Source organism: Gymnodraco acuticeps, unplaced genomic scaffold, assembly GCF_902827175.1.
Source record: "Gymnodraco acuticeps unplaced genomic scaffold, fGymAcu1.1, whole genome shotgun sequence".
Taxonomy (NCBI): Eukaryota; Metazoa; Chordata; class Actinopteri; order Perciformes; family Bathydraconidae; genus Gymnodraco; species Gymnodraco acuticeps.
In genome coordinates, this window is record NW_022990583.1 from 3,873,478 (window position 1) to 3,900,986 (window position 27,509).

The 27,509-nt window shown below is 44.8% G+C and overlaps 3 protein-coding genes across 6 annotated transcripts in view; 2 read left to right on the top strand and 1 right to left on the bottom strand.

The window, feature by feature from the left end:
• The window catches only part of fam171a1 (family with sequence similarity 171 member A1), a 21,326-nt gene extending 14,262 nt beyond the window's left edge, over positions 1–7,064 (top strand). For all 3 annotated transcript variants that reach the window (XM_034228236.1, XM_034228235.1, XM_034228237.1), the window contains 4 exons: positions 1,442–1,558; positions 1,872–1,986; positions 2,491–2,608; positions 3,026–7,064. In XM_034228236.1, the coding sequence (XP_034084127.1) occupies positions 1,442–1,558; positions 1,872–1,986; positions 2,491–2,608; positions 3,026–4,579 (1,904 nt within the window). In that variant the 3' untranslated portion in view covers positions 4,580–7,064. The remainder of the gene's footprint in view (positions 1–1,441; positions 1,559–1,871; positions 1,987–2,490; positions 2,609–3,025) is intronic.
• A 2,453-nt stretch (positions 7,065–9,517) lies between these two features.
• Positions 9,518–16,979, top strand: nmt2 (N-myristoyltransferase 2). 2 transcript variants are annotated; one of them, XM_034228224.1, is made up of 12 exons: positions 9,518–9,725; positions 10,144–10,261; positions 11,029–11,170; positions 11,417–11,535; positions 11,656–11,747; positions 11,852–11,968; positions 12,063–12,233; positions 12,336–12,444; positions 12,542–12,712; positions 12,802–12,969; positions 13,352–13,489; positions 14,341–16,979. In XM_034228224.1, exons 1-12 carry the CDS (start codon positions 9,613–9,615, stop codon positions 14,359–14,361), a joined length of 1,479 nt encoding a protein of 492 aa, XP_034084115.1. In that variant the 5' UTR covers positions 9,518–9,612; the 3' UTR covers positions 14,362–16,979. The 2 variants fall into 2 exon arrangements, with proteins under 2 accessions (XP_034084115.1, XP_034084116.1); XM_034228225.1 differs by lacking the exon at positions 9,518–9,725 and having other exon boundaries at positions 11,003–11,170.
• Positions 16,980–17,268: 289 nt separating this feature from the next.
• On the bottom strand, positions 17,269–19,247 carry rpp38 (ribonuclease P/MRP 38 subunit). The gene is made up of 2 exons (XM_034228226.1): positions 19,094–19,247; positions 17,269–18,476 (listed from the first exon to the last, which is right to left on the bottom strand). Exon 2 carries the CDS (start codon positions 18,470–18,472, stop codon positions 17,624–17,626), a length of 849 nt encoding a protein of 282 aa, XP_034084117.1. The 5' UTR covers positions 18,473–18,476; positions 19,094–19,247; the 3' UTR covers positions 17,269–17,623.
• Between the last annotated feature and the right edge of the window lie 8,262 nt (positions 19,248–27,509).

The following is a 27,509-nucleotide window of genomic DNA, read 5'->3' on the forward strand; positions in this document are numbered from 1 at the left end:
TTATTTCCCCCTGTCCAAGCCCTTTATATTTTTGTCTTTCCACATTGAATTTCCCCTGCTGACCCTTTTTGTTTACTCCCTCCTGAAGATCGATGCAGTTTCCTGACTATATGACGTTGTATAACTGGGAATAAACAAAGACTCAATATGGCTCTCTCTATGTTAGCCTTGAGCCCCAAAGGAGAAGTGTGTACTATGCACAACACAATGTTTCCTCTTGGTTCAGATTTACTGACACTCAATTAATCAGTGACTCTGGCTTTGTTGTGGGGTTTTTGGCCACTGCTGGAGCTGCTATTGTGCTCCTTCCGGCTTCTGACTGTGTGCTGCCTCCCTGTGGGAGAGTTCAGTACTACCAAAACACTGTTCTCTTTCACACTACTGGGCTTGAAGCGACCTTTTTAAAAAGATCTTGAGAAGTCTTAGAAAGCATTGCCTTCAGCCTCCTCTAAATGCATGTTTGAAGGTGAAATAGGTTCAATAAATAATTGACAAGTCTTTTTAATAGTGCTGCAACAATTAGTTCAACTTTGAGAAACAAGCATGGTCATTTTATTAAAACAATTCTATAGTACAAACGAGTAATCATTTTATCTGGAAAATAACCGGAGGACAAATGACAACATTTGCAGCCCTACTTAAGAATGTTTGTTTAAAAAGGTTTTGTGTCCGACTGCTGTCTGATCAGAGAATCTTAGAAACGTAAGATTGTTTTAACATTGCATTTTGCATGCATGAGGCACCATCATGATGCATTCATTGTAAAAAAAAAAAAACACTAATGTTATGCTTGTTATCCAGGTTGCGATATTTAAAATGTATTTTATATTCAAAATAATTTTTAACACCGCTGATAATTGCTTGAAAAAGGTAATTTAAGTGCGTTTTTAATGTGGTTAAAAAAAGGTCTTGGAGAGTGCTACTTTACATTTGTGGTAACCCTGCTGTTAATTGAGTTTATTTCTGCCTCAATAACCATTTATTTAAAAAAACAAAGTACTAAACTTGACAGATACATAGATTTAGCTAAGTAAAGTCCTGCTTTTTCTCTTTGGGTTAATCAGATGAGAGTTTGCAGCAGGCTTTGTCAGTTGTCACTTTGTCCCTAATGCCCTCTGTAAACGGAAACTGGTCCTTATACTGTATGAATCATTATTCTGAAACTTGATTTCAAGCCGTGTGTGTGTGTGTGTGTGTGTGTGTGTGTGTGTGTGTGTGTGTGTGTGTGTGTGTGTGTGTGTGTGTGTGTGTGTGTGTGTGTGTGTGTGTGTGTGTGTGTGTGTGTGTGTGTGTGTGTGTGTGTGTGTGTGTGTGTGTGTGTGTGTGTGTGTGTGTGTGTGTGTGTGTGTGTGTGTGTGTGTGTGTGTGTGTGTGTGTGTGTGTGTGTGTGTGTGTGTGTGTGTGTGTGTGTGTGTGTGTGTGTGTGTGTGTGTGTGTATAGGTGCTTGGATAAAGAGCAGTTGGGGTCACGTGCAGCGAGAGGGCAACCAGCTCAGTCTGACTTACATCGCTCCTCAGCTGGGATACTGGGTGGCCGCCATGTCTCCAATACACTCAGGTGAGAAGCTGCTTTCACACAGATCATCATCATGTAGAGTGAAGATATAGTCCTAAAGGCACAATGAGTAGGATTCGCTATAAATGTAAGGACTCGTACACAAATATATTCATAATCCTTCTTAATCATCAGTTATGACCCAATAAAAGAAGGACACCTCAGACTGGATTTTCTTTCTCTTTGAGCACAGTCCAACTAGTCTTTCTGCCTTTAGCAAATACCAAAACATTTTGTTTCCACCTTTCGGTGAAAGTGGTATGAAAGTAGTTGCATATTAAATCAGTTTCTGTATGACCTCTTGTCTATCCAACAGGTCCAGTGTTTGCGAAGGACATCAGCACGTACCACACAGTGTTCCTGTTGGCTATACTGGGAGGCATGGCTCTCATCCTGCTCTGCCTGCTCTGTCTCCTGTTGTACTACTGCAGGTGTGTGAAAGTCTTTCCAAAGCTATATGTCATAAAGTTTATTTTAAAAACTATCAGAAATCAAAGAGCGAAACATTGAGTTTGTTTTGTTGCTGCCAATTTTGAATATAAATTCTTCTTGCTACGTAACAACCTTTTGCATGCCTTCAGCATCCATTGTCAAAAACTGTCATAGTGTCAACATTTAGTCTAAATGTGCTGAAGAGCCATTTTAAAGGGTTCTTCATCTCTCTGCAAGTAACAGAATCTATCAATCCATCAGTTATCATATAAGTGCTAAATAAATCCAAGTTGTTTTAGCAGTTCATGTAACATAAACTGTCTTGGTTGCACTAGAAGGTGTTAACAAGTACTGCACAAGTACTCTGGTACCACTGCTCTACTGTAAATATTAGCCCTAAGGGAGTTATGTTTTCCAATTTAAGTTAACATCACAGAACTTTTTAAGTTAAAGTAATTCCCATGATTGAATCATATCCTCTGTTGTGTCTCTGTGATGTGCAGGAGACGTTGTTTGAAGCCTCGAGTGTCTCACCGCAAGCTCACTATGTCCTCTGGTCTGGACAGCAGTAAGAAGGATCAAGCTACCTCCATGTCGCACCTGGACCTCATCAGCAGCGAGGTCTGTAGGACTCTCACAGAACACTTTATTCACAAGTTTTAATTGCACTGTCCTAATGAATGTCAAAGGAAGTACTTGTTCACTGTGTCAGGGAATATCTGAGGGCCTCGTCTTAATATGACCCATCAACATTGTTGCCAAAAAGCAATCATAGTATATATAAAGTACTGTATAAATAAATTAAATGTGACATATATCCTAAGACACGCAGAAAGAGAAACCCTTTCAAATGCAATATCAAGAATAATCAATATGATATCAGTATTTTACTAAAACTAAATATAATATCTGTGGTTTCCATTTTGTTAATTTGTTCGCTACACTTCTGAAAATCACCTTCTTTCTCTAATGTCAAATGACGTCTTTACTGTGAGTATATTGAAACAGTTTCTTACTCTATTATTGTTTTGTCTTTAGGCGCAGCTGGAACTTGTTTCCACTGCGACTGAGCCCAACATGACCACACCGATGCTGAAGCCGTCCTCATATGAGCAACAAGACAATCATCGTCAACACAGCCTAATCCATCACAGCAAACACAGCCGCTCCTCGCTCGGCAACAGCCACCACGGCTCTTCTCTTGGCAACCTGACGCCGCGCAGCAGAGACTACCGGCAGTCTGCCGAGACGTTCCAATTAAAGTCCGCCCTCTCGTGTGGGACAGACAGAGGCTACCGCCAATCATACACCTCCGTCTGTTCGTCCAGCAACCCGGTTTCAGACGCACTGTCGTCGGCCAATCAAGGTCAGGTGTCTGCCAATCAGCTGAGCAGTGTCGGGATTGTTGACTTCATCTCCCCTTCCTCTCCCCCTCACTCCCCCAGTAGAGGGGAGGTGTGTGAGTGCAGAGCTCCTGACTACCTCCTCTCCCGCTCTGTGGACCACCTGGAGCGCCCCCCCCCCCCACTGCTCCCCAGGCCGGGCCAGCTGCTCTGCTGCGGCTCCGTGGACCTGCTGAGTGGGGGGGAGGGCTACCCGAGGGTGCGTCCCACCCTGGTCATCCCAGCTCACTACATGCGCCTGCCGGGGGAGCACCCTCTGTCCGGTCAGGCACTTCTACTACAGACTGACCAACAGAGTGACTTGGAGACCATCCAGGCTGAGCTGAATGCCTCACATTCCCAGCAGCCACTGGGGCAATCCCTCTCTGACCTCGGCCCGCATCCCGCCAAACAGGGCGGTGGAGAACGTATGGGGCTGTCGGAGTCTCTGTCCATCCCAGCAGCGCTTGGGGAAACGGGTCTGATGGAGATAAACAGCGAGGACACGTTGTTGGCTGAAAAGACTTTAATGGAGCTCAGGGGAGGGAAGCCTCTGCCTCACCCACGAGCCTGGTTCGTCTCGCTTGATGGACGCTCCAACGCTATTCGCCACTCCTACATTGACCTCCAGCGGGCGGGGTGCCACAGCAGCTCGCCAAGTGGAGGAGGCCAACACGATACTGGCAGCGGTGGGAGGCGGGGCAACGATGCCAGCTTGGACTCCGGCGTGGACCTGAACGAGCTGAGAGTGGGCCGCAGGGGGAGAGTTGTAGGATGGCAGGAAAGAGGGATTGCGAAAGACAGGTCGAAGAGCACAGCACCAGCCATGGCCTACACTCAGCTGGTGTATGTGGATGATCTGGACGGGGGCGGCAGCGAGGAAGAGACGCCCAAATGCAGCCCAGAGGACAGTGACACGACACACATCCTGTCAGACAAAGCAGAGGGTCAGAGGGGAGATCTGGGGGGTGAGGAGGGGAAAATAGAAGAGGTGGTACAAATACAAGAGGAACCGCCCTCACTTTCCTCTTCATCCCCTTCTTCTCCTCCTCCCCTGCCAACACCTGAGGGAGAGACGTTCAGGACTGATCATGTGCTGCTGTCAGTGTCTCCTGATGACGATGCAGCACAGGATGATGGAGAGGAGGAGAAGAAGAGTCCCTGGCAGAAGAGAGAGGAGCGACCTCTGCTGGCCTTCAACCTGAAATGATCCACAGGTGACCACTTCAAGGATAGCCTCACACTTTTTTTTTTAATCAAATACTCACATGCCAATAAGTACATAGAAAGCATGTTTGGTTGCTGTAATTATTCCTACTGTGCATAATGGTCCGTCTTAAAGTGATGGTGAGACAAAAACCAAACGTTTTTGTTCTGTGCTAAAATATTTTCTAATTTGGTCTGATTTAGTATCAATCTTACATATTGGAGATCTCGCAAAATCCTTCTTTTATTTTTTTTTAAATGGATAGAGGATTTTATTATCCCTATAGGAAATCTAGGCATTACAATAAAAAGTAGTAAGTATAGGCAGTACAAATACATAGCAACTATCTCAGAAAACGGATGCATTTCTACACTTCTTAGTTTCATCTCAACACACAGAAATAATACTTTTAATTCAGTGTGATTTACACTTACATATTTCATTCTCTCAGATGTCCATCGTAAATAAACTCCATAAATATGCTTAGAATTTAAGAGAAAATCTCACAACAGATTCTAATCATATAATCATCCCGTTATATATGTATAGGGATACAACAAGTACAATGACCAAAATTGTTCAGCTGTACATATGGGCATGTCAGTTTTTATTTGAGACTTCAAAAGTGTGAACCTATCCTTTAACTATGACTCCTGTTTTTGCGCCGATCATAACGTGAAGGAAAAGACCATTTTAATTATAGCTCTTTGTTTTCTTAATAGAGCACTGACATAATATTTCAGCACTGGGATACCTCCTAGTCCAGAGCTTCAGGTTCCCTTTATTAAAAGACCACTGTTGTTCTCCACACTTTCCATAAACTCATCAGGATGGAGTGATGTACACTTGACGAAGACAAATGGACGATGGAGGCGAGAAAGTTGAATATTTTATGCACAACAAATATATGCCTTTTTTATAACTAGCCTTGTGCGCATAAAGGAACTGTTGGGGGAACAGACTATGGGTGGTTCTCACAAATGAACGAATACAGGAGCCTTTTTCTCTAGCCATATTGGCCTCTGTCCACTGACTGTAAAGAACACACTACACTTCTTTATCGTGAGATGAATACCCTCATTTTTAAGATTGTGGAGCATCTGTGCCAAAATATGGCAGGTGATCATACTCTTTCCTTAGTCTGTCAGGAAGAGTCTTACAGTGGGTTCTGCACAGATAATCAGCCCTGACATAAACATGTGAATCCTGTACTTTTAATTGGTTTTAAGGATGATGCTAGAATTTAATCTAGCCCATCAGAATGCTGAATGGGTTTTTAGATGATCCACAGAGGGGGTAAAGTGTTTGGAGTACTGAAATGAAACCACTATCCGCACTGCACAGATGTGACACACCACTCTGCTGGTTATAAGGATGTAATACCACTGCAAAACTGTAGTTCCACCAACAAAACAAAAAGTGTGAGGTGTAATAATATGAAGGGTTTTGTGCTTGTTGAACCACTGACTAGAATATTTTTGCTCTGAAGGCTATGCATCACTTTTATACGGCTGCTTGAGATGCCTTTTTTGTCATTTTAATCAATATAATTTGAATTGCCAACATGAAGTATTTTACCTGGGAAAATAGGCTATTTTTATTTCCTTTAATATGTTAAGGACTTTTTTTCCTAACTCGCCTTATGTTAAGACTTTCAAAAACACAACTGCAAGTTTTACCTGAAACCAAACTATTTTTTGCATGCTCTGTTTCACCTTATTTTAGTTTTTAACCTTTTCCTCATGTTCCAAGTGCCTTTGAACACCCTGACTATCCAATTTGTGGAACAGAAAACCTTATTTATTTCTCACCTTCTTTTGCCTTTAGCTTCTCTCCTCTACCTCAGCCCTCCCTTTCTCTCCCACTTGTGAAAGAAAGCATGCAGTAAACTTTCCTCAGCACTAGCATATTACAAGCTACACTGCAGACGTTTCAGAAAATGTCTACCAGCTGCTTCAATCGTAAAATCCTCTACAGTAATCAGCAAGGCACCAATCTGTCTTAGACTAAGCAGTTAAGGATTTACAAAAGTTTTGAGTGAAGCACGGAATAGATAAAGCTAAGTGCGATTGTATGTGAAGCGAAACTGCAGGTCATTTCAGTGCATTTTCTTACTTTAGTGTCTGTAGAGGGTGAATGTTCGTCTCGAATGTGTGTGCCTGGGTTGTGTTCATCTGCTCTGCTGCTGGCTGTGAGTTTGTGTTGTCAGACTGTGTGTCGATGCAAAACCGCTGACAAATAATCAACATACATCCACTCAAGGTTGATATAGTCATAGCAATCATATTAAAGAGTGTGTATAGTTTTTACTTTGCTTCACCTGGTCAAATGATGTGTGAGTTGTTGTGAATGTTCTCTTTTCTCTTAGTATCCCACAGCAATCTCCAGGTCGAGGGTGGAGTTGCAGTAGTACAGCATCCTGAGTGTGTTGCTGGGTTGCTTGCATTATATTTGAAGCCTATTATTCTAATAAACCGCCAAACTGGAATTATTTGTGTGTTTTGATTTGTGTAATGATGAACAAACGTATATCAAGTAAGTTGCAGCATGAGAATTTGTATTTATTTGATGTCCTGTTCAATAAGATTGTCAATTGATGGCAGTACCAAACCTCTCAACATAAAGTGTTATAACTTTGTGATTTTATCCAACGGTGGGTCTTATTGTTTTACTTAGCTGCCACTTTGACCTATAGTTTCTAACAGCCACTTTTAGCTTTTTTTCATACCAATTTTGAAATCATGTGAAACTAGAATTGTAATACTGATTCAATAGTACCAGACAGATATATGTTATGTTATTTCAATGAATAACACATACAGTGGGGCAAAAAAGTATTTAGTCTGCCACCAATTGTGCAAGTTCTCCCACTTAAAAAGATGAGAGAGGCCTGTAATTTTCATCCTAGGTATACCTCAACTATGAGAGACAAAATGAGAAGAAAAAAACAAAATCCAGAAAATCACATTGTCTGATTTTAAAAGAATTTATTTGCAAATTATGTTGGAAAATAAGTATTTGGTCAATAACAAAAGTTCATCTCAATACTTTGTTATATACCCTTTGTTGGCAATGACAGAGGTCAAACGTTTTCTGTAAGTCTTCACAAGGTTTTCACACACTGTTGCTGGTATTTTGGCCCATTCCTCCATGCAGATCTCCTCTAGAGCAGTGATGTTTTGGGGCTGTCGCTGGGCAACACGGACTTTCAACTCCCTCCAAAGATTTTCTATGGGGTTGAGATCTGGAGACTAGCTAGGCCACTCCAGGACCTTGAAATGCTTCTTACGAAGCCACTCCTTCATTGCCCGGGCGGTGTGTTTGGGATCATTGTCATGCTGAAAGACCCAGCCACGTTTCATCTTCAATGCCCTTGCTGATGGAAGGAGGTTGTCACTCAAAAGCTCACGATACATGGCCCCATTCATTCTTTCCTTTACACGGATCAGTCGTCCTGGTCCCTTTGCAGAAACACAGCCCCAAAGCATGATGTTTCCACCCCCATGTTTCACAGTAGGTATGGCGTTCTTTGGATGCAACTCAGCATTCTTTCTCCTCCAAAAACGTCTAGTTGAGTTTTTACCAAAAAGTTCTATTTTGGTTTCATCTGACCATATGACATTCTCCCAATCCTCTTCTGGATCATCTAAATGCTCTCTATCAAACTTCAGACGGGCCTGGACATGTACTGGCTTAAGCAGGGGGACACGTCTGGCACTGCAGGATTTGAGTCCCTGGCGGCGTAGTGTGTTACTGATGGTAGCCTTTGTTACTTTGGTCCCAGCTCTCTGCAGGTCATTGACTAGGTCCCCCCGTGTGGTTCTGGGATTTTTGCTCACCGTTCTTGTGATCATTTTGACCCCACGGGGTGAGATCTTGCGTGGAGCCCCAGATCGAGGGAGATTATCAGTGGTCTTGTATGTCTTCCATTTTCTAATAATTGCTCCCACAGTTGATTTCTTCACACCAAGCTGCTTACCTATTGCAGATTCAGTCTTCCCAGCCTGGTGCAGGTCTACAATTTTGTTTCTGGTGTCCTTTGACAGCTCTTTGGTCTTGGCCATAGTGGAGTTTGGAGTGTGACTGTTTGAGGTTGTGGACAGGTGTCTTTTATACTGATAACGAGTTCAAACAGGTGCCATTAATACAGTTAACAAGTGGAGGACAGAGGAGGCTCTTAAAGAAGAAGTTACAGGTCTGTGAGAGCCAGAAAATCTTGTTTGTTTGTAGGTGACCAAATACTTATTTTACCGAGGAATTGACCAATTCATTCATTAAAAATCCTACAATGTGATTTCCTGGATTCTTTCCCCCCATTCTGTCTCTTAAGTGTACCTAGGATGAAAATTACAGGCCTCTCTCATCTTTTTAAGTGGGAGATCTTGCACAATTGGTGGCTGACTAAATACTTTTTTGCCCCACTGTATACCTGGGAATAAAAAAACCTGACTTTTAGTTAGCACAATTTAATCTTTTGATGTTTCATTATGTGTTAAGTTTGTATTTTGGGGGGAATTTGCACCATTAATTAAGTAGGCTACTTTTGAGGTACTTGTACTTTACCTAAGTATTTTCATTTTATACTTCTACTCTGCTCCATTTTGGTACCAAATGTTATACTTTTTACTCCACTACGTCCGACAGATTTATTTACTAGTTACTTTATCACTTCAGATGTTGACACTCAATACTCAGGGAAAACGTATTAATTATGATTAGGCCTCTTTGGTTCAGATTAAACCATCCAACATACAAAGTACCTTTATTTAAGTAACATGCAGTAGTTTTACAATGTGGTATTAGTACGTTTACCCAAGTAAAGAGTATGAATACGTTTTCCACCACTGCTTATAATCAGATTTAATTCTAACAAATGTTCACGATAAAAGGTGGAGTTCGGCTCTGTTCTGTTTTCCCCACATTGGCCTCTAAGCGGTGCACTTTCCTTCAGAACTTCTTTGTTTTTCCATCTCTCGCCCGCTGCCCGTGATCTCTATCATACACGGTGGCTGGCTGCAATTTTTAAAAACATTTTTATGATGGCGGAGGATAGTGAATCTGCGGCCAGTCAGCAGAGCCTGGAGCTAGACGACCAGGATACCTGCGGGATAGACGGAGACAATGAAGAGGAGAATGAGCATTTGCAAGGGTGAGGATGGCCTGTCCGGTCGGGAGGCGCAGTTATCTCAGGAAGCCTGTTTGTGTTTATGTGTGCTCGGCCGGGAACGGCTAGCGCAGTTAGCTAACGTTAGCCGACACAAAAACAGCCAGGCTGTCTGCCAAAGTCCTCATTTGAAACCTTAAAGTGTTGTCACTTATGGTGTTTTATCCCTGTGTACCCTCGGATACATGTTTTACTCTCAGCTAGCTGTTAGCATCCTGATTGAATGACATGATGACAGCCAGCCGTTCAGACAAACCGTTAGTTAGCTACCGTTAGGTTAGCTCAGCTGTCATCGTTGCTATGGTAGCTAACGTTAGCTCACTGCTGCTCTGGTTCTGTGTGCCGAGAGTCAAACCATTTCAGTGACCCCTGTTTAATGACGTGTTTGTGTTCACATATGTAGGAGTCCAGGAGGAGATTTGGGGGCCAAGAGGAAGAAGAAGAAGCAGAAGAGGAAGAAAGAGAAGCCAAGCTCGGGGGGAGCCAAGTCTGATTCTGCATCTGACTCTCAGGAGATAAAGGTGCGATGAGGAGCCACTGAAATGGAAACACACCCTTTTCAGGCCACATTTTAAGCCATTACCCACTAACCTAGTTCCAGACCGATGGTAAACAAGGTACTAGGAGTAGGAAAAGGGACACAAGGAATAGGATTTCTGCACACAGGCAGCAACCTAAGAAAACCAAGTTGGTTTGCGATCAGTGTCAATGGGATTATATTGGTTTAGAATTTGCTTACATTTAATAATACCAACGCTTTAAACCCATATGTGTATTTATCTTATTCATTCCCTACCACATTCATTTGCAATCCACGAGGATGCAAGTTCCATAAGTGACATGACTTGTCCTTATTGAAGTCAGTGCTTCTTCATGCTGAGCTGAAGCTTTTACTCTTCCAAGTTTCTTTCATAGAATAACAGACTTGTCAAAATAAGTAAATAAATAGGTTTCTCATGTTTCTGACTGAACAAAAGCAGGGATACTAGTAAATAAACAGGGCTATGAGTATGCAAGTAAACAAACCAAGAACAGAGTTTGACAGGTGCATGAACTGAACTACAGCTGTGGACATGTGACCTATGATCTGATGTTTAGTGGGAGAGATCACTTAAACTTGCACCTAACATCCTTAGGGTTTGGGTTTATTTTGGAAGAGGTTATAAGTCTCGCACATGCCGTCTGTGTGTGTGTTGTGACAATTGTTTCATAAAGGACATTCGGATGTTATGTACTAACTTTGTTGTACATGTTCTTATTAGTGTACGTGTCCCCTCTCTACATGTAGAACCCTGGCTTGCCCATTCAGAAGCTGCAGGACATCCAAAGAGCCATGGAGCTGCTGTCCTGCCAGGGTCCAGCAAAGAGCATTGATGATGCATCCAAGCACAAGTACCAGTTCTGGGACACCCAGCCTGTGCCCAAGCTAAGTAAGTATAAACTTAATTTAGGCAGAGTGAGCTAAAGTATTGTTTATTTAATAAGTATCATTAGACTAAGCTGTTTTGACGGAAGCAGATTGTTTTTATGTAGCCCTATTGTTTTTAAAGACATCAATGGTTGGGGTTTTCTCTGGATCATTGTCACCTGAACAAAATGCAAAATCAAAGCTCCAATAGAAATGTATATTGACATTTTTTTGTATATCTTTGATAAGAGTTGTGCTATTTTTGCAGATGAGGTGGTGACTAGTCACGGGCCGATAGAAGCTGACAAAGAAAACATCAGACAGGAGCCATATTCCTTACCTCAAGGCTTTATGTGGGACACTCTGGATCTCAGCAATGCAGATATAGTAAGTATAGTGTTTGTCTCAGACATTAAAACATTCAACTTATTTGACCATTTTCAAGATTAGTTTTTGGATAAAACATTTTGTTGAAGTGACACACTAAAAAAATGGTTTATCTTTCAGCTGAAGGAGCTGTACACATTGTTAAATGAAAACTATGTGGAGGATGATGACAACATGTTCAGATTTGATTATTCACCAAACTTTCTCAAATGGTAAGCTTTCAGCTCTGATGTTATTCAAATAAACTCCCCCCCCCAATATGTAGTTAAATTACCCATCAGTCTGTTCTCCCACTAAAACCCCTCCCCTCTCTCAGGGCTCTGCGTCCCCCTGGTTGGTTACCACAGTGGCATTGTGGAGTGAGGGTGTCCTCAAATAAGAAGCTTGTTGGCTTCATCAGTGCCATCCCTGCAGATATACGCATCTATGACACGTGAGTGCTCCTTACTGATCATTTGCATTTAGATCAAAACAGTAATATTACATTTTTACCACAATGCACATCTTGTCTCCTTCTGCTGCTCCAGACTGAAGAAAATGGTTGAAATCAACTTCCTGTGTGTCCATAAGAAGCTGCGTTCAAAGCGTGTTGCTCCAGTGCTCATCAGAGAGATCACACGGAGGGTGAACATTGAAGGAATATTCCAGGCGGTATACACAGCAGGAGTGGTGCTGCCTAAACCTGTGTCCACATGCAGGTATGCTATGCAGTATCGAAACACATTGAGACACAGCATCAGAAACTCTTTTGAAACCAATAGTCCTTAACGCTTTTGATTTTTTGCTTGTTTTTCTGTCAGGTACTGGCACCGTTCTTTGAACCCCAGGAAGCTTGTGGAAGTGAAGTTCTCCCACCTGAGCAGAAACATGACTCTGCAAAGAACCATGAAGCTCTACAGACTACCAGATGTAAAATAATAAATCTCTGGATCAATCTTTAATATCCTTATTTATGGCAGGATCTAATGTCTGTTTTTCTTTTTCACTCTCTCTACACCTTATATAGAGCACCAAGACCCCAGGTCTGCGGCCGATGGAGAGGCGTGACATCCGCCAAGTCACTGAGCTGCTACTGAAATTCCTCAAACGCTTCGAGCTTGCTCCTTCTATGGGAGACGAGGAGGTGTCTCACTGGTTCTTGCCACAGGACAACATCATTGACACATTTGTAGTAGAGGTATCTGAAATTACTATCTGTCCCTCAAGATACTTACTGTTGATTCCTACATACGTCTAAACCTTCGTTGTGCCTCTGTGTGTTCTCAGGGTGCCGGTGGTGTTCTGACAGATTTCACTAGTTTCTACACTCTGCCCTCCACCGTGATGCATCACCCTCTACACAGGAGCCTGAAGGCTGCCTACTCTTTTTACAACGTTCATACACAAACCCCACTACTGGACTTAATGAATGATGCTCTGATCCTGGCCAAACTGGTAAAGTTACACTCTATGTAGATGGTTGTAAATCATATAACACTACCAAATAATAAACCAGTTCTGTGATGCTATGAGTTGTAAAAGAGAGAGTTTGGATTTCATAAAGTGGGGTTATATGAGGTACTTATTCATGCTCATTTGAATCAGTCTATTGCCATCTACTGTACGTCATACAACCCCACCGGGAAAAATACAAACTATCCCTTTATACCTTTTTACATTTATGAAAATGAATAAAACGTCAAGAGCTGCGAATACAAACAAAATGGGCAGCATCAGGGACCTTAAATAATGAATCTGCAGTTTTAGGATATCATCTTTGTTGATGTTCTGTGATTGATTTTGGTATTGAGTTTGTGACTTTCTTTGTGTTTAACAGAAAGGTTTTGATGTGTTCAATGCCCTGGATCTAATGGAGAATAAAGTGTTCCTGGAGAAGCTCAAGTTTGGCATAGGAGATGGAAATCTGCAGTATTACCTCTACAACTGGAAATGTCCCCCTATGGACCCTGATAAGGTCAGAAGCAGGATTTGTCTGAGCTCATGATCATATCAGTTATATTAAAACAAATATTTATATCAGCAAGCAGCAGTTAGTTTGATCAGCGATAACGGCTACCAGGGCGATGTGTATTAACTGTCTTTGATAACCCAGGCTTTATTTATTATTCTCTGTGTGTGTTCTCATGAGGGGGGGGGCATCATTCGACTCTTCTACCATAAACAAATGCCTACTTCTGCCTTTTGTGAGAATATTGGAAATGAGAATATTACAGCATAATGCAAAACTGATTATTTCTAATGTGATAACTGCCAATTCTGCAGCTTTTAAAATCAAAACTTGATACAACACATTTAAACATTGTCCTCAAAATACATTTAGGTCTGACTGTCCCATTATAGATATGTGGAAAACTCTTTTTTTAATCAATTTGATCAAAACATTTTAATTCTCTAATCTGTATTCTATTAACTCCGATATACCATTGTTTCTGCATCACTGATATGGGTTGTAGTGCCAAAGAAACACAACACCATGCATACAGTATGTACACATGTTATTTTGGTGCCATTACTTATATAATGTTACAACTCATCAAGTTTGCATATATATAATATTCCATAAACTAAGAATAGATTAATAGAAGTGACTCTTTTTCTCAAAGGAGTTAGTTGTTGAGAGCCAGCTTTTTATGTTACCTTAGGCTTACCACAAAAAACCTTGCTTTGTAAAATAGCTCTGACAGATATTTTGATATTTATGAACAACTTCCCCATAAATCATTTACACATGCATAACATCCGACACTTCAGTTACAAATTGTTTCTATTCTGTTTGTCAGTAACAGTTTGCTCTCTGTGTTCCAGGTTGGCCTCGTCCTTCAGTAGCAGCTCTCTTCCTGGCTGCTACACAAACACTGATGAAGAGGTTTGTTAGTGACCTCTAGCTGAACCTAACCTGGACATGCAGGTAGCTCAAGCTAGACAATGAGAACTGTAAAACCAACCTGGAGACCGGAAGACGGTTCAAAAAACATTCTGCTTTCACCTGGAGGTGAAAACTCTTAAAATCATCAACATCCTGAATGTGAAGTCATGCTATGCCTGAGAAACTCATACAGTACAACGCTCCTGACATGCACACTCACATTTAAAACATACAAGAGGATGCCTTGACATTGTGAATTTTGTTTTCCTGAGCAGAAGCGTCGTTACCATGGACTGGCATGTCTTTTTATTTCACTGACATTGAACTATGTAAATGATAATCAACAAAGTAAACATGACCACAATACAAAAAGATAAGTTATTGTGTCCCCACTGAGGGTCTTCAAGGCATTTAACACGTTATTATCCATCTTTGTGGTCAGAAGTTATCTGCTGGCTGTTTTGGGCCTCAGTAGAATTAGAAATGCTAAGAATGTGTTTCTGTGATAGCTGACTTATAGAAGAAAAAAACACTTTTCATCAAGCATTTAAAAAAAAAAAAAGAAAAAAAAAAATTCTCAACTTTTCATACAAACACTGTCAAACAACACACATATACACAAAAAGGATATCTTCGTGAAAGGACTCATTCAACTGGTGCATTTATGTACATGTTCTTTTGTTAAAAATATAGTTACCTGTACATTTAAAGCCAGATCATATTTATTCCTGTAGTGTGAGTTTTGGGGTTTGGGAGGGCTGATCCAAAGTGTTCTCCTCATAGGTAGTGTAGATGTCACTGAGTTTGTTCAGACAACGTTGGTTTAAAGTGGTTTTTGATGAAGAATGTATTGCATCAATGAAGCACAATTGTTGAGTTCCTAACAAGCAAAAGAGCCCTTTTTTTAAAGGGTCAGATTTCAAAACAGATTTGTTGCGTTACATGTACAACCTTGGTTTTTACGAGGGATGTGAGCTCTTGTTATAAACCAGCTTCTAGACTTGATTTTTAATAAAACCTATATGTATATTCGGCATAGGGTTTAACCTGCATGTGAAATATGTGTTCAGTTAAAAAGGACGCAAAAGTTACTGAGCCTAAAAAAAATAGGACGACACGCTGAGTGCAAAAGCAGGGCAGAGAAACAAAAAACAATTAAACTACAACCAGAGTGGACTCACCCTGATTCAGATTTAATAAAAAATGTAAATCAAAAACAGTCTGTTATTGTCCAGAGACACTTTTAAAGCAGAACTATGGCTTACCTACTTTGAAAATTGTTCCCAGTTAAGTCTTCTTGAAAGCAGCCAAGGTTAGTTTTCTTTTAAGTTAGTCATTGCCACTCAGAGAAACTGCTTCTTACTTTCAGCTGCCTTTTGCAAGAAATACAGCACTTAAACATTTATGTTGATAAAAGGTAGATAACCATCAATTCCTTCACTTGATGTAGGATGTTTAACTCTGTTAAGTATGACAAAGAGAACTGATCACAACATGTAAAGTATCTGGAGAATAAACGGCATGTTTTCAGAGCACAGTGGCTGGATAAACAAAAGCTTGTGTCGGTAAGCGCATCGATTTGAAATTTGAACTTTTCCAGGTTATTTTTTTAAATGGTACTGTTTTTGTGTGTCTGAAAAATATACTGTTGGTCATTTTTTGTATGTGTTGTGCAGCTAAATGAAAATTATTTGAACAGTTCTGGTATTTATAATTGTACTTTGCAACATGTCTTAAGACAATTCCTGTTTTTCCCCCCCAAGATTTTTCAGTTTAATAGGAAACTTTGAAACAGATTTTTGAGGGTTTGGAGTATTTAGCGTTGCCCTGTGCTTGACTGAGCGATGGAGATCTTTGATGAAAAACGGATAGAGCACTTGTTCTGGGCCGGAGCTGCTGTGGTACTCAAAGGTTAACAACATTATTTTTGTTTTATTGTCTTGCTCTGTGTTTGTTACTTTGTGTTTGATGCTCCTGTTCATGTGGCTCTGCATAACACAAGAGGTAAAGGCTGCTGCCATCTTTGTGGTTACCCTTTCTGTATGTGATGTAACTCTTTTCTCATTGCTTTATATATTAGCAAGAAAGGGACAACCGATGGACAGTCAGTGCTTCAGGGCTCAAAGATGTGTTTTTTTTAACAATTGAAAGGTTAAATGAGTTGACAAAGACAGATGTTATCGGCATTTATTTAAGTTGGTTGTGTCACAGATGTGTCGCCTGCAGCTGTTTGAATGAACTTCGAGCATGTCAGTTTTGCTGCTGTGATTTTTAGCGTTGATGTTACTAGCTACGCCCTTTAGTGAGAACTCAACCCGAAGTACCTGCCTTATTTAAAGATGTTTTGTTTTTTAAATTAAGAATTCTGGGTAGGGGGGTACTTTTGAAATGACATACAGCTTTCTTTAACTGAAGAACAATATTTTTTATTCAAATCCATTGTAAGCTGTGAAAAAGCTGAAGAACCTTTACCAGCATCATTTAAGACATGATCCCCATGCCAATAACAATCTGTTTCAACACAAGTCGGCTATACCAGCATGGATATTTGATTGAATAAACTCACTTTAAAAACGGACAGGAGTAATGCACTTTTGTTTGAAATATTAAATAGACTCTGCCCAAAAACATTTTCTTTATTTTGGTCTGAAATGTTTGAGATATTGTCATATTTACTAAAGAACATACTAATAATTCTCACCCAGTTTAATTCAGAAACATCTTATGTTATGCCCGTTTCTGGCTAATGAGATGTCACCCCAAAAAAAATCGGTTTGTCATACCAGTTCCTAACATTTTAAAGAAGTGATTTTAAGTCATGTAAACGGCAGGCCAGTTAGATGATAAACTAAATAACTTGACATTTCTGACCCTCCATGCAGCAACCGGTCGATTGATACTTTAATTTCAATGGAACACAACAGAGCCTTACTTTTCTCAGGGTCGCTAATTCCAACACATGTCAACTTCTTTATTTGTAATGAATTACACAACTATCTCAAGCCAGTTTCAAGTCCTGGCAAACATGATTATAAACCTATGGCTGACCAATATGTCAGGAAAATAAAACAAAAACTAGTAATATTTTTAGTTTTAGCAATTGATCTGAAACACCAGATTCACACAGGAGGTGACATACTAGATTTTCTTATACTCTTCAGGCCGCTAAAAATCCAAGATACAATTCAGACTAAACATGCAAAATCACAGGAATGGTCTTTTTTATATCTGGGCAGAGTCTGTTTTACGCTGAATAGCCTTTTTTATTTTCTTTGCAGGGTTGGCAACTATTTTCTTTACTTTGAGAGGTTGCAGAGTGTAGGAGGAGGTAGACTCTGTGACCGCCACAGTTTCACTCTCTAGTTTCCTTTTTTGGCCCTTCTTCTGGCCATCTTCTTCCTTCTCCTCCTCCTCCATATCAACAGGGTCTACAGATGTTACTCTGGGTGATGCACCTTGTAGCCATGCCACATCCAGGGAGGGCACTCTGGGTGTAATGGCCTCAACAGTGTCAGTGAACACCTCGTCATCTTTGGAGGCACAATGTCTGAATCCTAGAGCGAGGACACTCTTCAGGCCCAGCGGCTCTGACACGCTCTGGCTCAGACGAGGCACCTGGCAGGCCGGCACACCTCTCGTTGCACTCAGCGAGATCAGGTGGTCCGTCATGTGTTTCGGCTTCACGGACTTACACACAAGCAACAGTCTGAGCTCGTTCCTCTCTAGAGCTTTGGTGACCTCGTTGACCCCGATGGCCAGTTGTCTCCTAGCTGCCACATCTGTCCAGCCGTTTTTAGGAGCATCCTTCATCTGCACCTCACTGACCTGGAGAACAGGCTCTGGTGTGGCAGCAGGTTTCAGGTCTTTCTTTTTCCTCCACGGGCGAAACACTTTCACCTCTTTCTTCTCAAGGCCCATGGAAACCAGCTTGTCCTTCACTGTGTTCAGGATAAAATGCATGTCTTCTTGGGGGAGTGGGCCCCATTTTGGAGTGAATGGTGAAGTGAAGGAGGTCTTGGTCGGAATGTACTTCTTGCTTTCTTTTTTTGATGGCTTACCAGCAGCAGCCATACCTCTGAAATAAAGACAAGAAAAACGTGATGAAGAAACCCTTTTACAGGTAGACCCCGTCAATATCAGTAATAAGAAATCCCAGACATGCCAAAGATATTTAGAGTTTCTCATTTAGGCCTATAGTGTTTCCTTCAGAGAGCACCCATAAGTTTGTTTTCAAATATAAATTAACCAAATCCAAAAATTATCATCTTTATTTTTATAGCAATTGGTTTGTAATACTGACAGGAACACAACATTAAGATTAAATAAAAATAAACTGTAATATCAATAAAAAGCAGTAAATCCAAGTATGAATGGTAATGATAACAAGTCCCTACGACAACAACAACAACTGACAATTTCCTCGTTACAAATCTTTACTGCCCATATTTTAGGGATTCTTATCAAACATATTAGTACAAACAATAATAAACAATACAAATATTATAATAATGTTGCCTTTAAATAATATGGCATTGTTTCAGTTGTGATTATTGATGGTGCAATGTAATATTTTAACAAGAGTTAAGAAATAATTTCTCTTAAGTTTTACCAGCTACTGTTATTATTACAGCATTAACAATATGACAGTCGACAACATGCCTGACAAACAAAAGATACGTTAGGTTACTTTACCTGAATTTTAATGCAGCACGTTACTTTTTTTTATACTGATGTTCGGTTCAGTCCAACTACACGTATGGTTGATCATAGGGCGCTGCCATTTTGTTTGAATTTAAATAACTTTATTAACAAAGGGACAAGACGAACAGCGCCTACCAGCGTTCGAGTGAAAGTGTGACATGTATTGTGCACGCAAATGAATGAGAGCGTGTGTGTGTGTGTGTGTGTGTGTGTGTGTGTGCGCGCGTGTGTGTGTGTGTGTGTGTGTGTGTGTGTGTGTGTGTGTGTGTGTGTGTGTGTGTGTGTGTGTGTGTGTGTGTGTGTGTGTGTGTGTGTGTGTGTGTGTGTGTGTGTGTGTGTGTGCAGGGACGTGCACAGGTACGGACTATTGTTGCCCGGGCAACGGCCTGTTTACCCTGACCTGCCCCTCTGGAGAGAGCGAGAGTTTATTTTTATTTTTTTTCAGTTGTGGCACACCTTGTCAGCGCTGTCATCTGCCGGTGCGTTAAAGACCACCTCTAGTGTCGGATTTTGGAAAATTAATTTTGAGTTTTCTCATGGCAGTTAGAGTATAGGCGACAAACCAGGGGACTTATATTCCTCTTGACACCGTCTGTTATTTACAAAAAAACACCTAGGCTAAATATACTTAATAACAAGTATAAGTTGTACAAGTTGTTATTGTGCTTCTGTCTTTCTGTGTCTTTTCATCTGTAAACTCCCTCACCCTCTCTCTCTTCTCTTGATCGCCCTCTCAGGAGAACACTTCACTGTCCCGCTTCATTGTAGGATTTCTGCCATGTCTCTACTTCAGTTTGACCATCTCTGTTATGATTCATGAAGTTATGGAATACTAAATTAGTATTCCAGTGTGTGTCTCTCAGATTGTCCCTCAGTGTGTCCCTCAGTGTGTCCCTCAGTGTGTTCCTCAGAGTGTTCCTCTGTGTGTCCCTCAGAGTGTGTCCCTCAGAGTGTCCCTCAGAGTGTGTCTCTCAGAGTGTCCCTCAGTGTGTCTCTCAGAGTGTCCCTCAGTGTGTCTCTCCGTGTGTCCCTCAGTGTGTCTCTCAGTGTGTCCCTCAGTGTGTCTCTCCGTGTGTCTCTCAGAGTGTCCCTCAGAGTGTGTCTCTCAGAGTGTCTCTCAGTGTGTCCCTCAGAGTGTCCCTCAGTGTGTTCCTCAGTGTGTCCCTCAGAGTCAGAGTGTCCCTCAGTGTGTCCCTCAGTGTGTCCCTCAGAGTCAGAGTGTCCCTCAGTGTGTCCCTCAGTGTGTCTCTCAGTGTGTCCCTCAGTGTGTCTCTCCGTGTGTCTCTCAGAGTGTCCCTCAGAGTGTGTCTCTCAGAGTGTCCCTCAGTGTGTCCCTCAGTGTGTCTCTCAGTGTGTCCCTCAGTGTGTCTCTCCGTGTGTCTCTCAGAGTGTCCCTCAGAGTGTGTCTCTCAGAGTGTCCCTCAGTGTGTCCCTCAGTGTGTCTCTCAGTGTGTCTCTCAGTGTGTCCCTCAGTGTGTCCCTCAGTGTGTCTCTCAGTGTGTCTCTCAGTGTGTCCCTCAGTGTGTCTCTCCGTGTGTCTCTCAGAGTGTCTCTCAGAGTGTGTCTCTCAGAGTGTCTCTCAGTGTGTCCCTCAGTGTGTTCCTCAGTGTGTCCCTCAGAGTCAGAGTGTCCCTCAGTGTGTCCCTCAGAGTCAGAGTGTCCCTCAGTGTGTCTCTCAGTGTGTCTCTCAGTGTGTCTCTCAGATTGTCCCTCAGTGTGTCCCTCAGAGTGTTCCTCGGTGTGTCCCTCAGAGTGTTCCTCGGTGTGTCTCTCGGTGTGTCCCTCAGAGTGTCCCTCAGAGTGTGTCTCTCAGAGTGTCTCTCCGTGTGTCTCTCAGAGTGTCCCTCAGAGTGTGTCTCTCAGAGTGTCCCTCAGTGTGTCTCTCCGTGTGTCTCTCAGAGTGTCCCTCAGAGTGTCCCTCAGAGTGTGTCTCTCAGAGTGTCTCTCAGTGTGTCCCTCAGTGTGTCCCTCAGTGTGTCCCTCAGAGTTTCCCTCAGTGTGTCTCTCCGTGTGTCTCTCAGAGTGTGTCCCTCAGAGTGTGTCCCTCTCAGAGTGTCCCTCAGTGTGTCCCTCAGTGTGTCCCGCAGTGTGTTCCTCAGAGTGTTCCTCTGTGTGTCTCTCGGTGTGTCCCTCAGAGTGTGTCTCTCAGAGTGTCCCTCAGTGTGTCTCTCAGAGTGTCCCTCAGAGTGTGTCTCTCAGAGTGTCCCTCAGAGTGTCCCTCAGTGTGTCTCTCCGTGTGTCTCTCAGAGTGTCCCTCAGAGTGTGTCTCTCAGAGTGTCCCTCAGTGTGTCTCTCCGTGTGTCCCTCAGAGTGTCCCTCAGAGTGTGTCTCTCAGATTGTCCCTCAGTGTGTCCCTCAGTGTGTTCCTCTGTGTGTCCCTCAGTGTGTCCCTCAGTGTGTTCCTCAGAGTGTTCCTCTGTGTGTCCCTCAGTGTGTCCCTCAGTGTGTCCCTCAGTGTGTCCCTCAGAGTGTGTCTCTCAGATTGTCCCTCAGTGTGTCCCTCAGTGTGTCCCTCAGTGTGTCCCTCAGTGTGTCCCTCAGAGTGTGTCTCTCAGATTGTCACTCAGTGTGTCCCTCAGTGTGTCCCTCAGTGTGTCCCTCAGAGTGTGTCCTTCAGTGTGTCCCTCAGAGTGTTCCTCGGTGTGTCCCTCAGTGTGTCCCTCAGTGTGCCTCTCAGATTGTCCCTCAGTGTGTCCCTCAGAGTGTTCCTCGGTGTGTCCCTCAGAATGTGTCCCTCAGAGTGTGTCCCTCAGTGTGTCCCTCAGTGTGTCCCTCAGTGTGTCCCTCAGTGTGTCCCTCAGTGTGTTCCTCAGAGTGTTCCTCTGTGTGTCCCTCAGTGTGTCCCTCAGTGTGTCCCTCAGAGTGTGTCTCTCAGATTGTCCCTCAGAGTGTCCCTCAGAGTGTCCCTCAGTGTGTCCCTCAGTGTGTCTCTCAGATTGTCCCTCAGTGTGTCCCTCAGAGTGTTCCTCGGTGTGTCCCTCAGAGTGTGTCCCTCAGTGTGTCTCTCCGTGTGTCTCTCAGAGTGTCCCTCAGAGTGTGTCTCTCAGAGTGTCTCTCAGTATGTCCCTCAGTGTGTGTCCCTCAGTGTGTCCCTCAGTGTGTCCCTCAGAGTCAGAGTGTCCCTCAGTGTGTCCCTCAGTGTGTGTCTCTCAGAGTGTCTCTCCGTGTGTCTCTCAGAGTGTCCCTCAGTGTGTCTCTCCGTGTGTCTCTCAGAGTGTCCCTCAGAGTGTCCCTCAGAGTGTGTCTCTCAGAGTGTCTCTCAGTGTGTCCCTCAGTGTGTCCCTCAGTGTGTCCCTCAGAGTGTCCCTCAGTGTGTCTCTCCGTGTGTCTCTCAGAGTGTGTCCCTCAGAGTGTGTCCCTCTCAGAGTGTCCCTCAGTGTGTCCCTCAGTGTGTCCCTCAGTGTGTTCCTCAGAGTGTTCCTCTGTGTGTCTCTCGGTGTGTCCCTCAGAGTGTGTCTCTCAGAGTGTGTCTCTCAGAGTGTCCCTCAGTGTGTCTCTCAGAGTGTCCCTCAGAGTGTGTCTCTCAGAGTGTCCCTCAGAGTGTCCCTCAGTGTGTCTCTCCGTGTGTCTCTCAGAGTGTCCCTCAGAGTGTGTCTCTCAGAGTGTCCCTCAGTGTGTCTCTCCGTGTGTCCCTCAGAGTGTCCCTCAGAGTGTGTCTCTCAGATTGTCCCTCAGTGTGTCCCTCAGTGTGTTCCTCTGTGTGTCCCTCAGTGTGTTCCTCAGAGTGTTCCTCTGTGTGTCCCTCAGTGTGTCCCTCAGTGTGTCCCTCAGTGTGTCCCTCAGTGTGTCCCTCAGAGTGTGTCTCTCAGATTGTCCCTCAGTGTGTCCCTCAGTGTGTCCCTCAGTGTGTCCCCCAGTGTGTCCCTCAGAGTGTGTCTCTCAGATTGTCACTCAGTGTGTCCCTCAGTGTGTCCCTCAGTGTGTCCCTCAGAGTGTGTCTCTCAGTGTGTCCCTCAGAGTGTTCCTCGGTGTGTCCCTCAGTGTGCCTCTCAGATTGTCCCTCAGTGTGTCTCTCAGTGTGTCCCTCAGAGTGTTCCTCGGTGTGTCCCTCAGAATGTGTCCCTCAGAGTGTGTCCCTCAGTGTGTCCCTCAGTGTGTCCCTCAGTGTGTTCCTCAGTGTGTCCCTCAGTGTGTCCCTCAGTGTGTTCCTCAGAGTGTTCCTCTGTGTGTCCCTCAGTGTGTCCCTCAGTGTGTCCCTCAGAGTGTGTCTCTCAGATTGTCCCTCAGAGTGTCCCTCAGAGTGTCCCTCAGTGTGTCCCTCAGTGTGTCTCTCAGATTGTCCCTCAGTGTGTCCCTCAGAGTGTTCCTCGGGGTGTCCCTCAGAGTGTGTCCCTCAGTGTGTCTCTCCGTGTGTCTCTCAGAGTGTCCCTCAGAGTGTGTCTCTCAGAGTGTCTCTCAGTATGTCCCTCAGTGTGTGTCCCTCAGTGTGTCCCTCAGTGTGTCCCTCAGAGTCAGAGTGTCCCTCAGTGTGTCCCTCAGAGTCAGAGTGTCCCTCAGTGTGTCTCTCAGTGTGTCTCTCAGTGTGTCCCTCAGAGTGTCCCTCAGAGTGTCCCTCAGTGTGTCCCTCAGTGTGTCCCTCAGTGTGTCCCTCAGTGTGTCCCTCAGATTGTCCCTCAGTGTGTCCCTCAGTGTGTCCCTCAGTGTGTCTCTCAGTGTGTCCCTCAGAGTGTTCCTCGGTGTGTCCCTCAGAGTGTGTCCCTCAGAGTGTGTCCCTCGGTGTGTCCCTCGGTGTGTCCCTCGGTGTGTCCCTCGGTGTGTCCCTCAGTGTGTCCCTCAGTGTGTCCCTCAGTGTGTTCCTCAGAGTGTTCCTCTGTGTGTCCCTCAGTGTGTGTCTCTCAGATTGTCCCTCAGTGTGTCCCTCAGTGTGTCTCTCAGATTGTCCCTCAGTGTGTCCCTCAGAGTGTGTCTCTCAGATTGTCCCTCAGTGTGTCCCTTAGTGTGTCCCTCAGTGTGTTCCTCAGAGTGTTCCTCTGTGTGTCCCTCAGAGTGTGTCTCTCAGAGTGTCCCTCAGTGTGTCTCTCCGTGTGTCCCTCAGTGTGTCTCTCAGTGTGTCCCTCAGTGTGTCTCTCCGTGTGTCTCTCAGAGTGTCTCTCAGTGTGTCCCTCAGGGTGTGTCCCTCAATGTGTCCCTCAGTGTGTTCCTCAGTGTGTCCCTCAGAGTGTCCCTCAGTGTGTCCCTCAGTGTGTCTCTCAGTGTGTCTCTCAGTGTGTCTCTCAGATTGTCCCTCAGTGTGTCCCTCAGTGTGTCCCTCAGAGTGTTCCTCGGTGTGTCCCTCAGAGTGTGTCCCTCAGTGTGTGTCCCTCAGAGTGTCCCTCAGAGTGTGTTTCTCAAAGTGTCCCTCAGTGTGTCTCTCCGTGTGTCCCTCAGTGTGTCCCTCAGTGTGTCCCTCAGTGTGTCTCTCCGTGTGTCTCTCAGAGTGTCCCTCAGAGTGTGTCTCTCAGAGTGTCTCTCAGTGTGTCCCTCAGTGTGTGTGTCTCAGTGTGTCCCTCAGTGTGTCCCTCAGAGTCAGAGTGTCCCTCAGTGTGTCCCTCAGAGACAGAGTGTCCCTCAGTGTGTCCCTCAGTGTGTCTCTCAGTGTGTCCCTCAGAGTGTGTCTCTCAGAGTGTCTCTCAGTGTGTCCCTCAGAGTGTCCCTCAGTGTGGTCCTCAGTGTGTCCCTCAGAGTCAGAGTGTCCCTCAGTGTGTCCCTCAGTGTGTCCCTCAGAGTCAGAGTGTCCCTCAGTGTGTCTCTCAGTGTGTCTCTCAGTGTGTCTCTCAGTGTGTCCCTCAGTGTGTCTCTCCGTGTGTCTCTCAGAGTGTCCCTCAGAGTGTGTCTCTCAGAGTGTCCCTCAGTGTGTCCCTCAGTGTGTCTCTCAGTGTGTCCCTTAGTGTGTCTCTCCGTGTGTCTCTCAGAGTGTCCCTCAGAGTGTGTCTCTCAGAGTGTCCCTCAGTGTGTCTCTCAGTGTGTCTCTCAGTGTGTCCCTCAGTGTGTCCCTCAGTGTGTCTCTCAGTGTGTCCCTCAGTGTGTCTCTCCGTGTGTCTCTCAGAGTGTCTCTCAGAGTGTGTCTCTCAGAGTGTCTCTCAGTGTGTCCCTCAGTGTGTTCCTCAGTGTGTCCCTCAGAGTCAGAGTGTCCCTCAGTGTGTCCCTCAGAGTCAGAGTGTCCCTCAGTGTGTCTCTCAGTGTGTCTCTCAGTGTGTCTCTCAGATTGTCCCTCAGTGTGTCCCTCGGTATGTTCCTCGGTGTGTCCCTCAGAGTGTTCCTCTGTGTGTCTCTCGGTGTGTCCCTCAGAGTGTCCCTCAGAGTGTGTCTCTCAGAGTGTCTCTCCGTGTGTCTCTCAGAGTGTCCCTCAGAGTGTGTCTCTCAGAGTGTCCCTCAGTGTGTCTCTCCGTGTGTCTCTCAGAGTGTCCCTCAGAGTGTCCCTCAGAGTGTGTCTCTCAGAGTGTCTCTCAGTGTGTCCCTCAGTGTGTCCCTCAGTGTGTCCCTCAGAGTTTCCCTCAGTGTGTCTCTCCGTGTGTCTCTCAGAGTGTGTCCCTCAGAGTGTGTCCCTCTCAGAGTGTCCCTCAGTGTGTCCCTCAGTGTGTCCCTCAGTGTGTTCCTCAGAGTGTTCCTCTGTGTGTCTCTCGGTGTGTCCCTCAGAGTGTGTCTCTCAGAGTGTGTCTCTCAGAGTGTCCCTCAGTGTGTCTCTCAGAGTGTCCCTCAGAGTGTGTCTCTCAGAGTGTCCCTCAGAGTGTCCCTCAGTGTGTCTCTCCGTGTGTCTCTCAGAGTGTCCCTCAGAGTGTGTCTCTCAGAGTGTCCCTCAGTGTGTCTCTCCGTGTGTCCCTCAGAGTGTCCCTCAGAGTGTCCCTCTCAGATTGTCCCTCAGTGTGTCCCTCAGTGTGTTCCTCTGTGTGTTCCTCTGTGTGTCCCTCAGTGTGTCCCTCAGTGTGTCCCTCAGTGTGTCCCTCAGTGTGTCCCTCAGAGTGTGTCTCTCAGATTGTCCCTCAGTGTGTCCCTCAGTGTGTCCCTCAGTGTGTCCCTCAGTGTGTCCCTCAGAGTGTGTCTCTCAGATTGTCCCTCAGTGTGTCCCTCAGTGTGTCCCTCAGTGTGTCCCTCAGAGTGTGTCTCTCAGTGTGTCCCTCAGAGTGTTCCTCGGTGTGTCCCTCAGTGTGTCCCTCAGTGTGCCTCTCAGATTGTCCCTCAGTGTGTCCCTCAGTGTGTCTCTCAGTGTGTCCCTCAGAGTGTTCCTCGGTGTGTCCCTCAGAATGTGTCCCTCAGAGTGTGTCCCTCAGTGTGTCCCTCAGTGTGTCCCTCAGTGTGTTCCTCAGTGTGTCCCTCAGTGTGTCCCTCAGTGTGTTCCTCAGAGTGTTCCTCTGTGTGTCCCTCAGTGTGTCCCTCAGAGTGTCCCTCAGAGTGTCCCTCAGTGTGTCCCTCAGTGTGTCTCTCAGATTGTCCCTCAGTGTGTCCCTCAGAGTGTTCCTCGGTGTGTCCCTCAGAGTGTGTCCCTCAGTGTGTCTCTCCGTGTGTCTCTCAGAGTGTCCCTCAGAGTGTGTCTCTCAGAGTGTCTCTCAGTATGTCCCTCAGTGTGTGTCCCTCAGTGTGTCCCTCAGTGTGTCCCTCAGAGTCAGAGTGTCCCTCAGTGTGTCCCTCAGAGTCAGAGTGTCCCTCAGAGTGTCCCTCAGTGTGTCCCTCAGTGTGTCACTCAGTGTGTCCCTCAGTGTGTCCCTCAGATTGTCCCTCAGTGTGTCCCTCAGTGTGTCCCTCAGTGTGTCTCTCAGTGTGTCCCTCAGAGTGTTCCTCGGTGTGTCCCTCAGAGTGTGTCCCTCAGTGTGTCCCTCAGAGTGTGTCCTTCAGTGTGTCCCTCAGAGTGTTCCTCAGTGTGTCCCTCAGTGTGCCTCTCAGATTGTCCCTCAGTGTGTCCCTCAGTGTGTCTCTCAGTGTTTCCCTCAGAGTGTTGCTCGGTGTGTCCCTCAGAATGTGTCCCTCAGAGTGTGTCCCTCAGTGTGTCCCTCAGTGTGTCCCTCAGTGTGTTCCTCAGTGTGTCCCTCAGTGTGTCCCTCAGTGTGTTCCTCAGAGTGTTCCTCTGTGTGTCCCTCAGTGTGTCCCTCAGAGTGTCCCTCAGTGTGTCCCTCAGTGTGTCTCTCAGATTGTCCCTCAGTGTGTCCCTCAGAGTGTTCCTCGGTGTGTCCCTCAGAGTGTGTCCCTCAGTGTGTCTCTCCGTGTGTCTCTCAGAGTGTCCCTCAGAGTGTGTCTCTCAGAGTGTCTCTCAGTATGTCCCTCAGTGTGTGTCCCTCAGTGTGTCCCTCAGTGTGTCCCTCAGAGTCAGAGTGTCCCTCAGTGTGTCCCTCAGTGTGTCTCTCAGTGTGTCCCTCAGATTGTCCCTCAGTGTGTCCCTCAGTGTGTCCCTCAGTGTGTCTCTCAGTGTGTCCCTCAGAGTGTTCCTCGGTGTGTC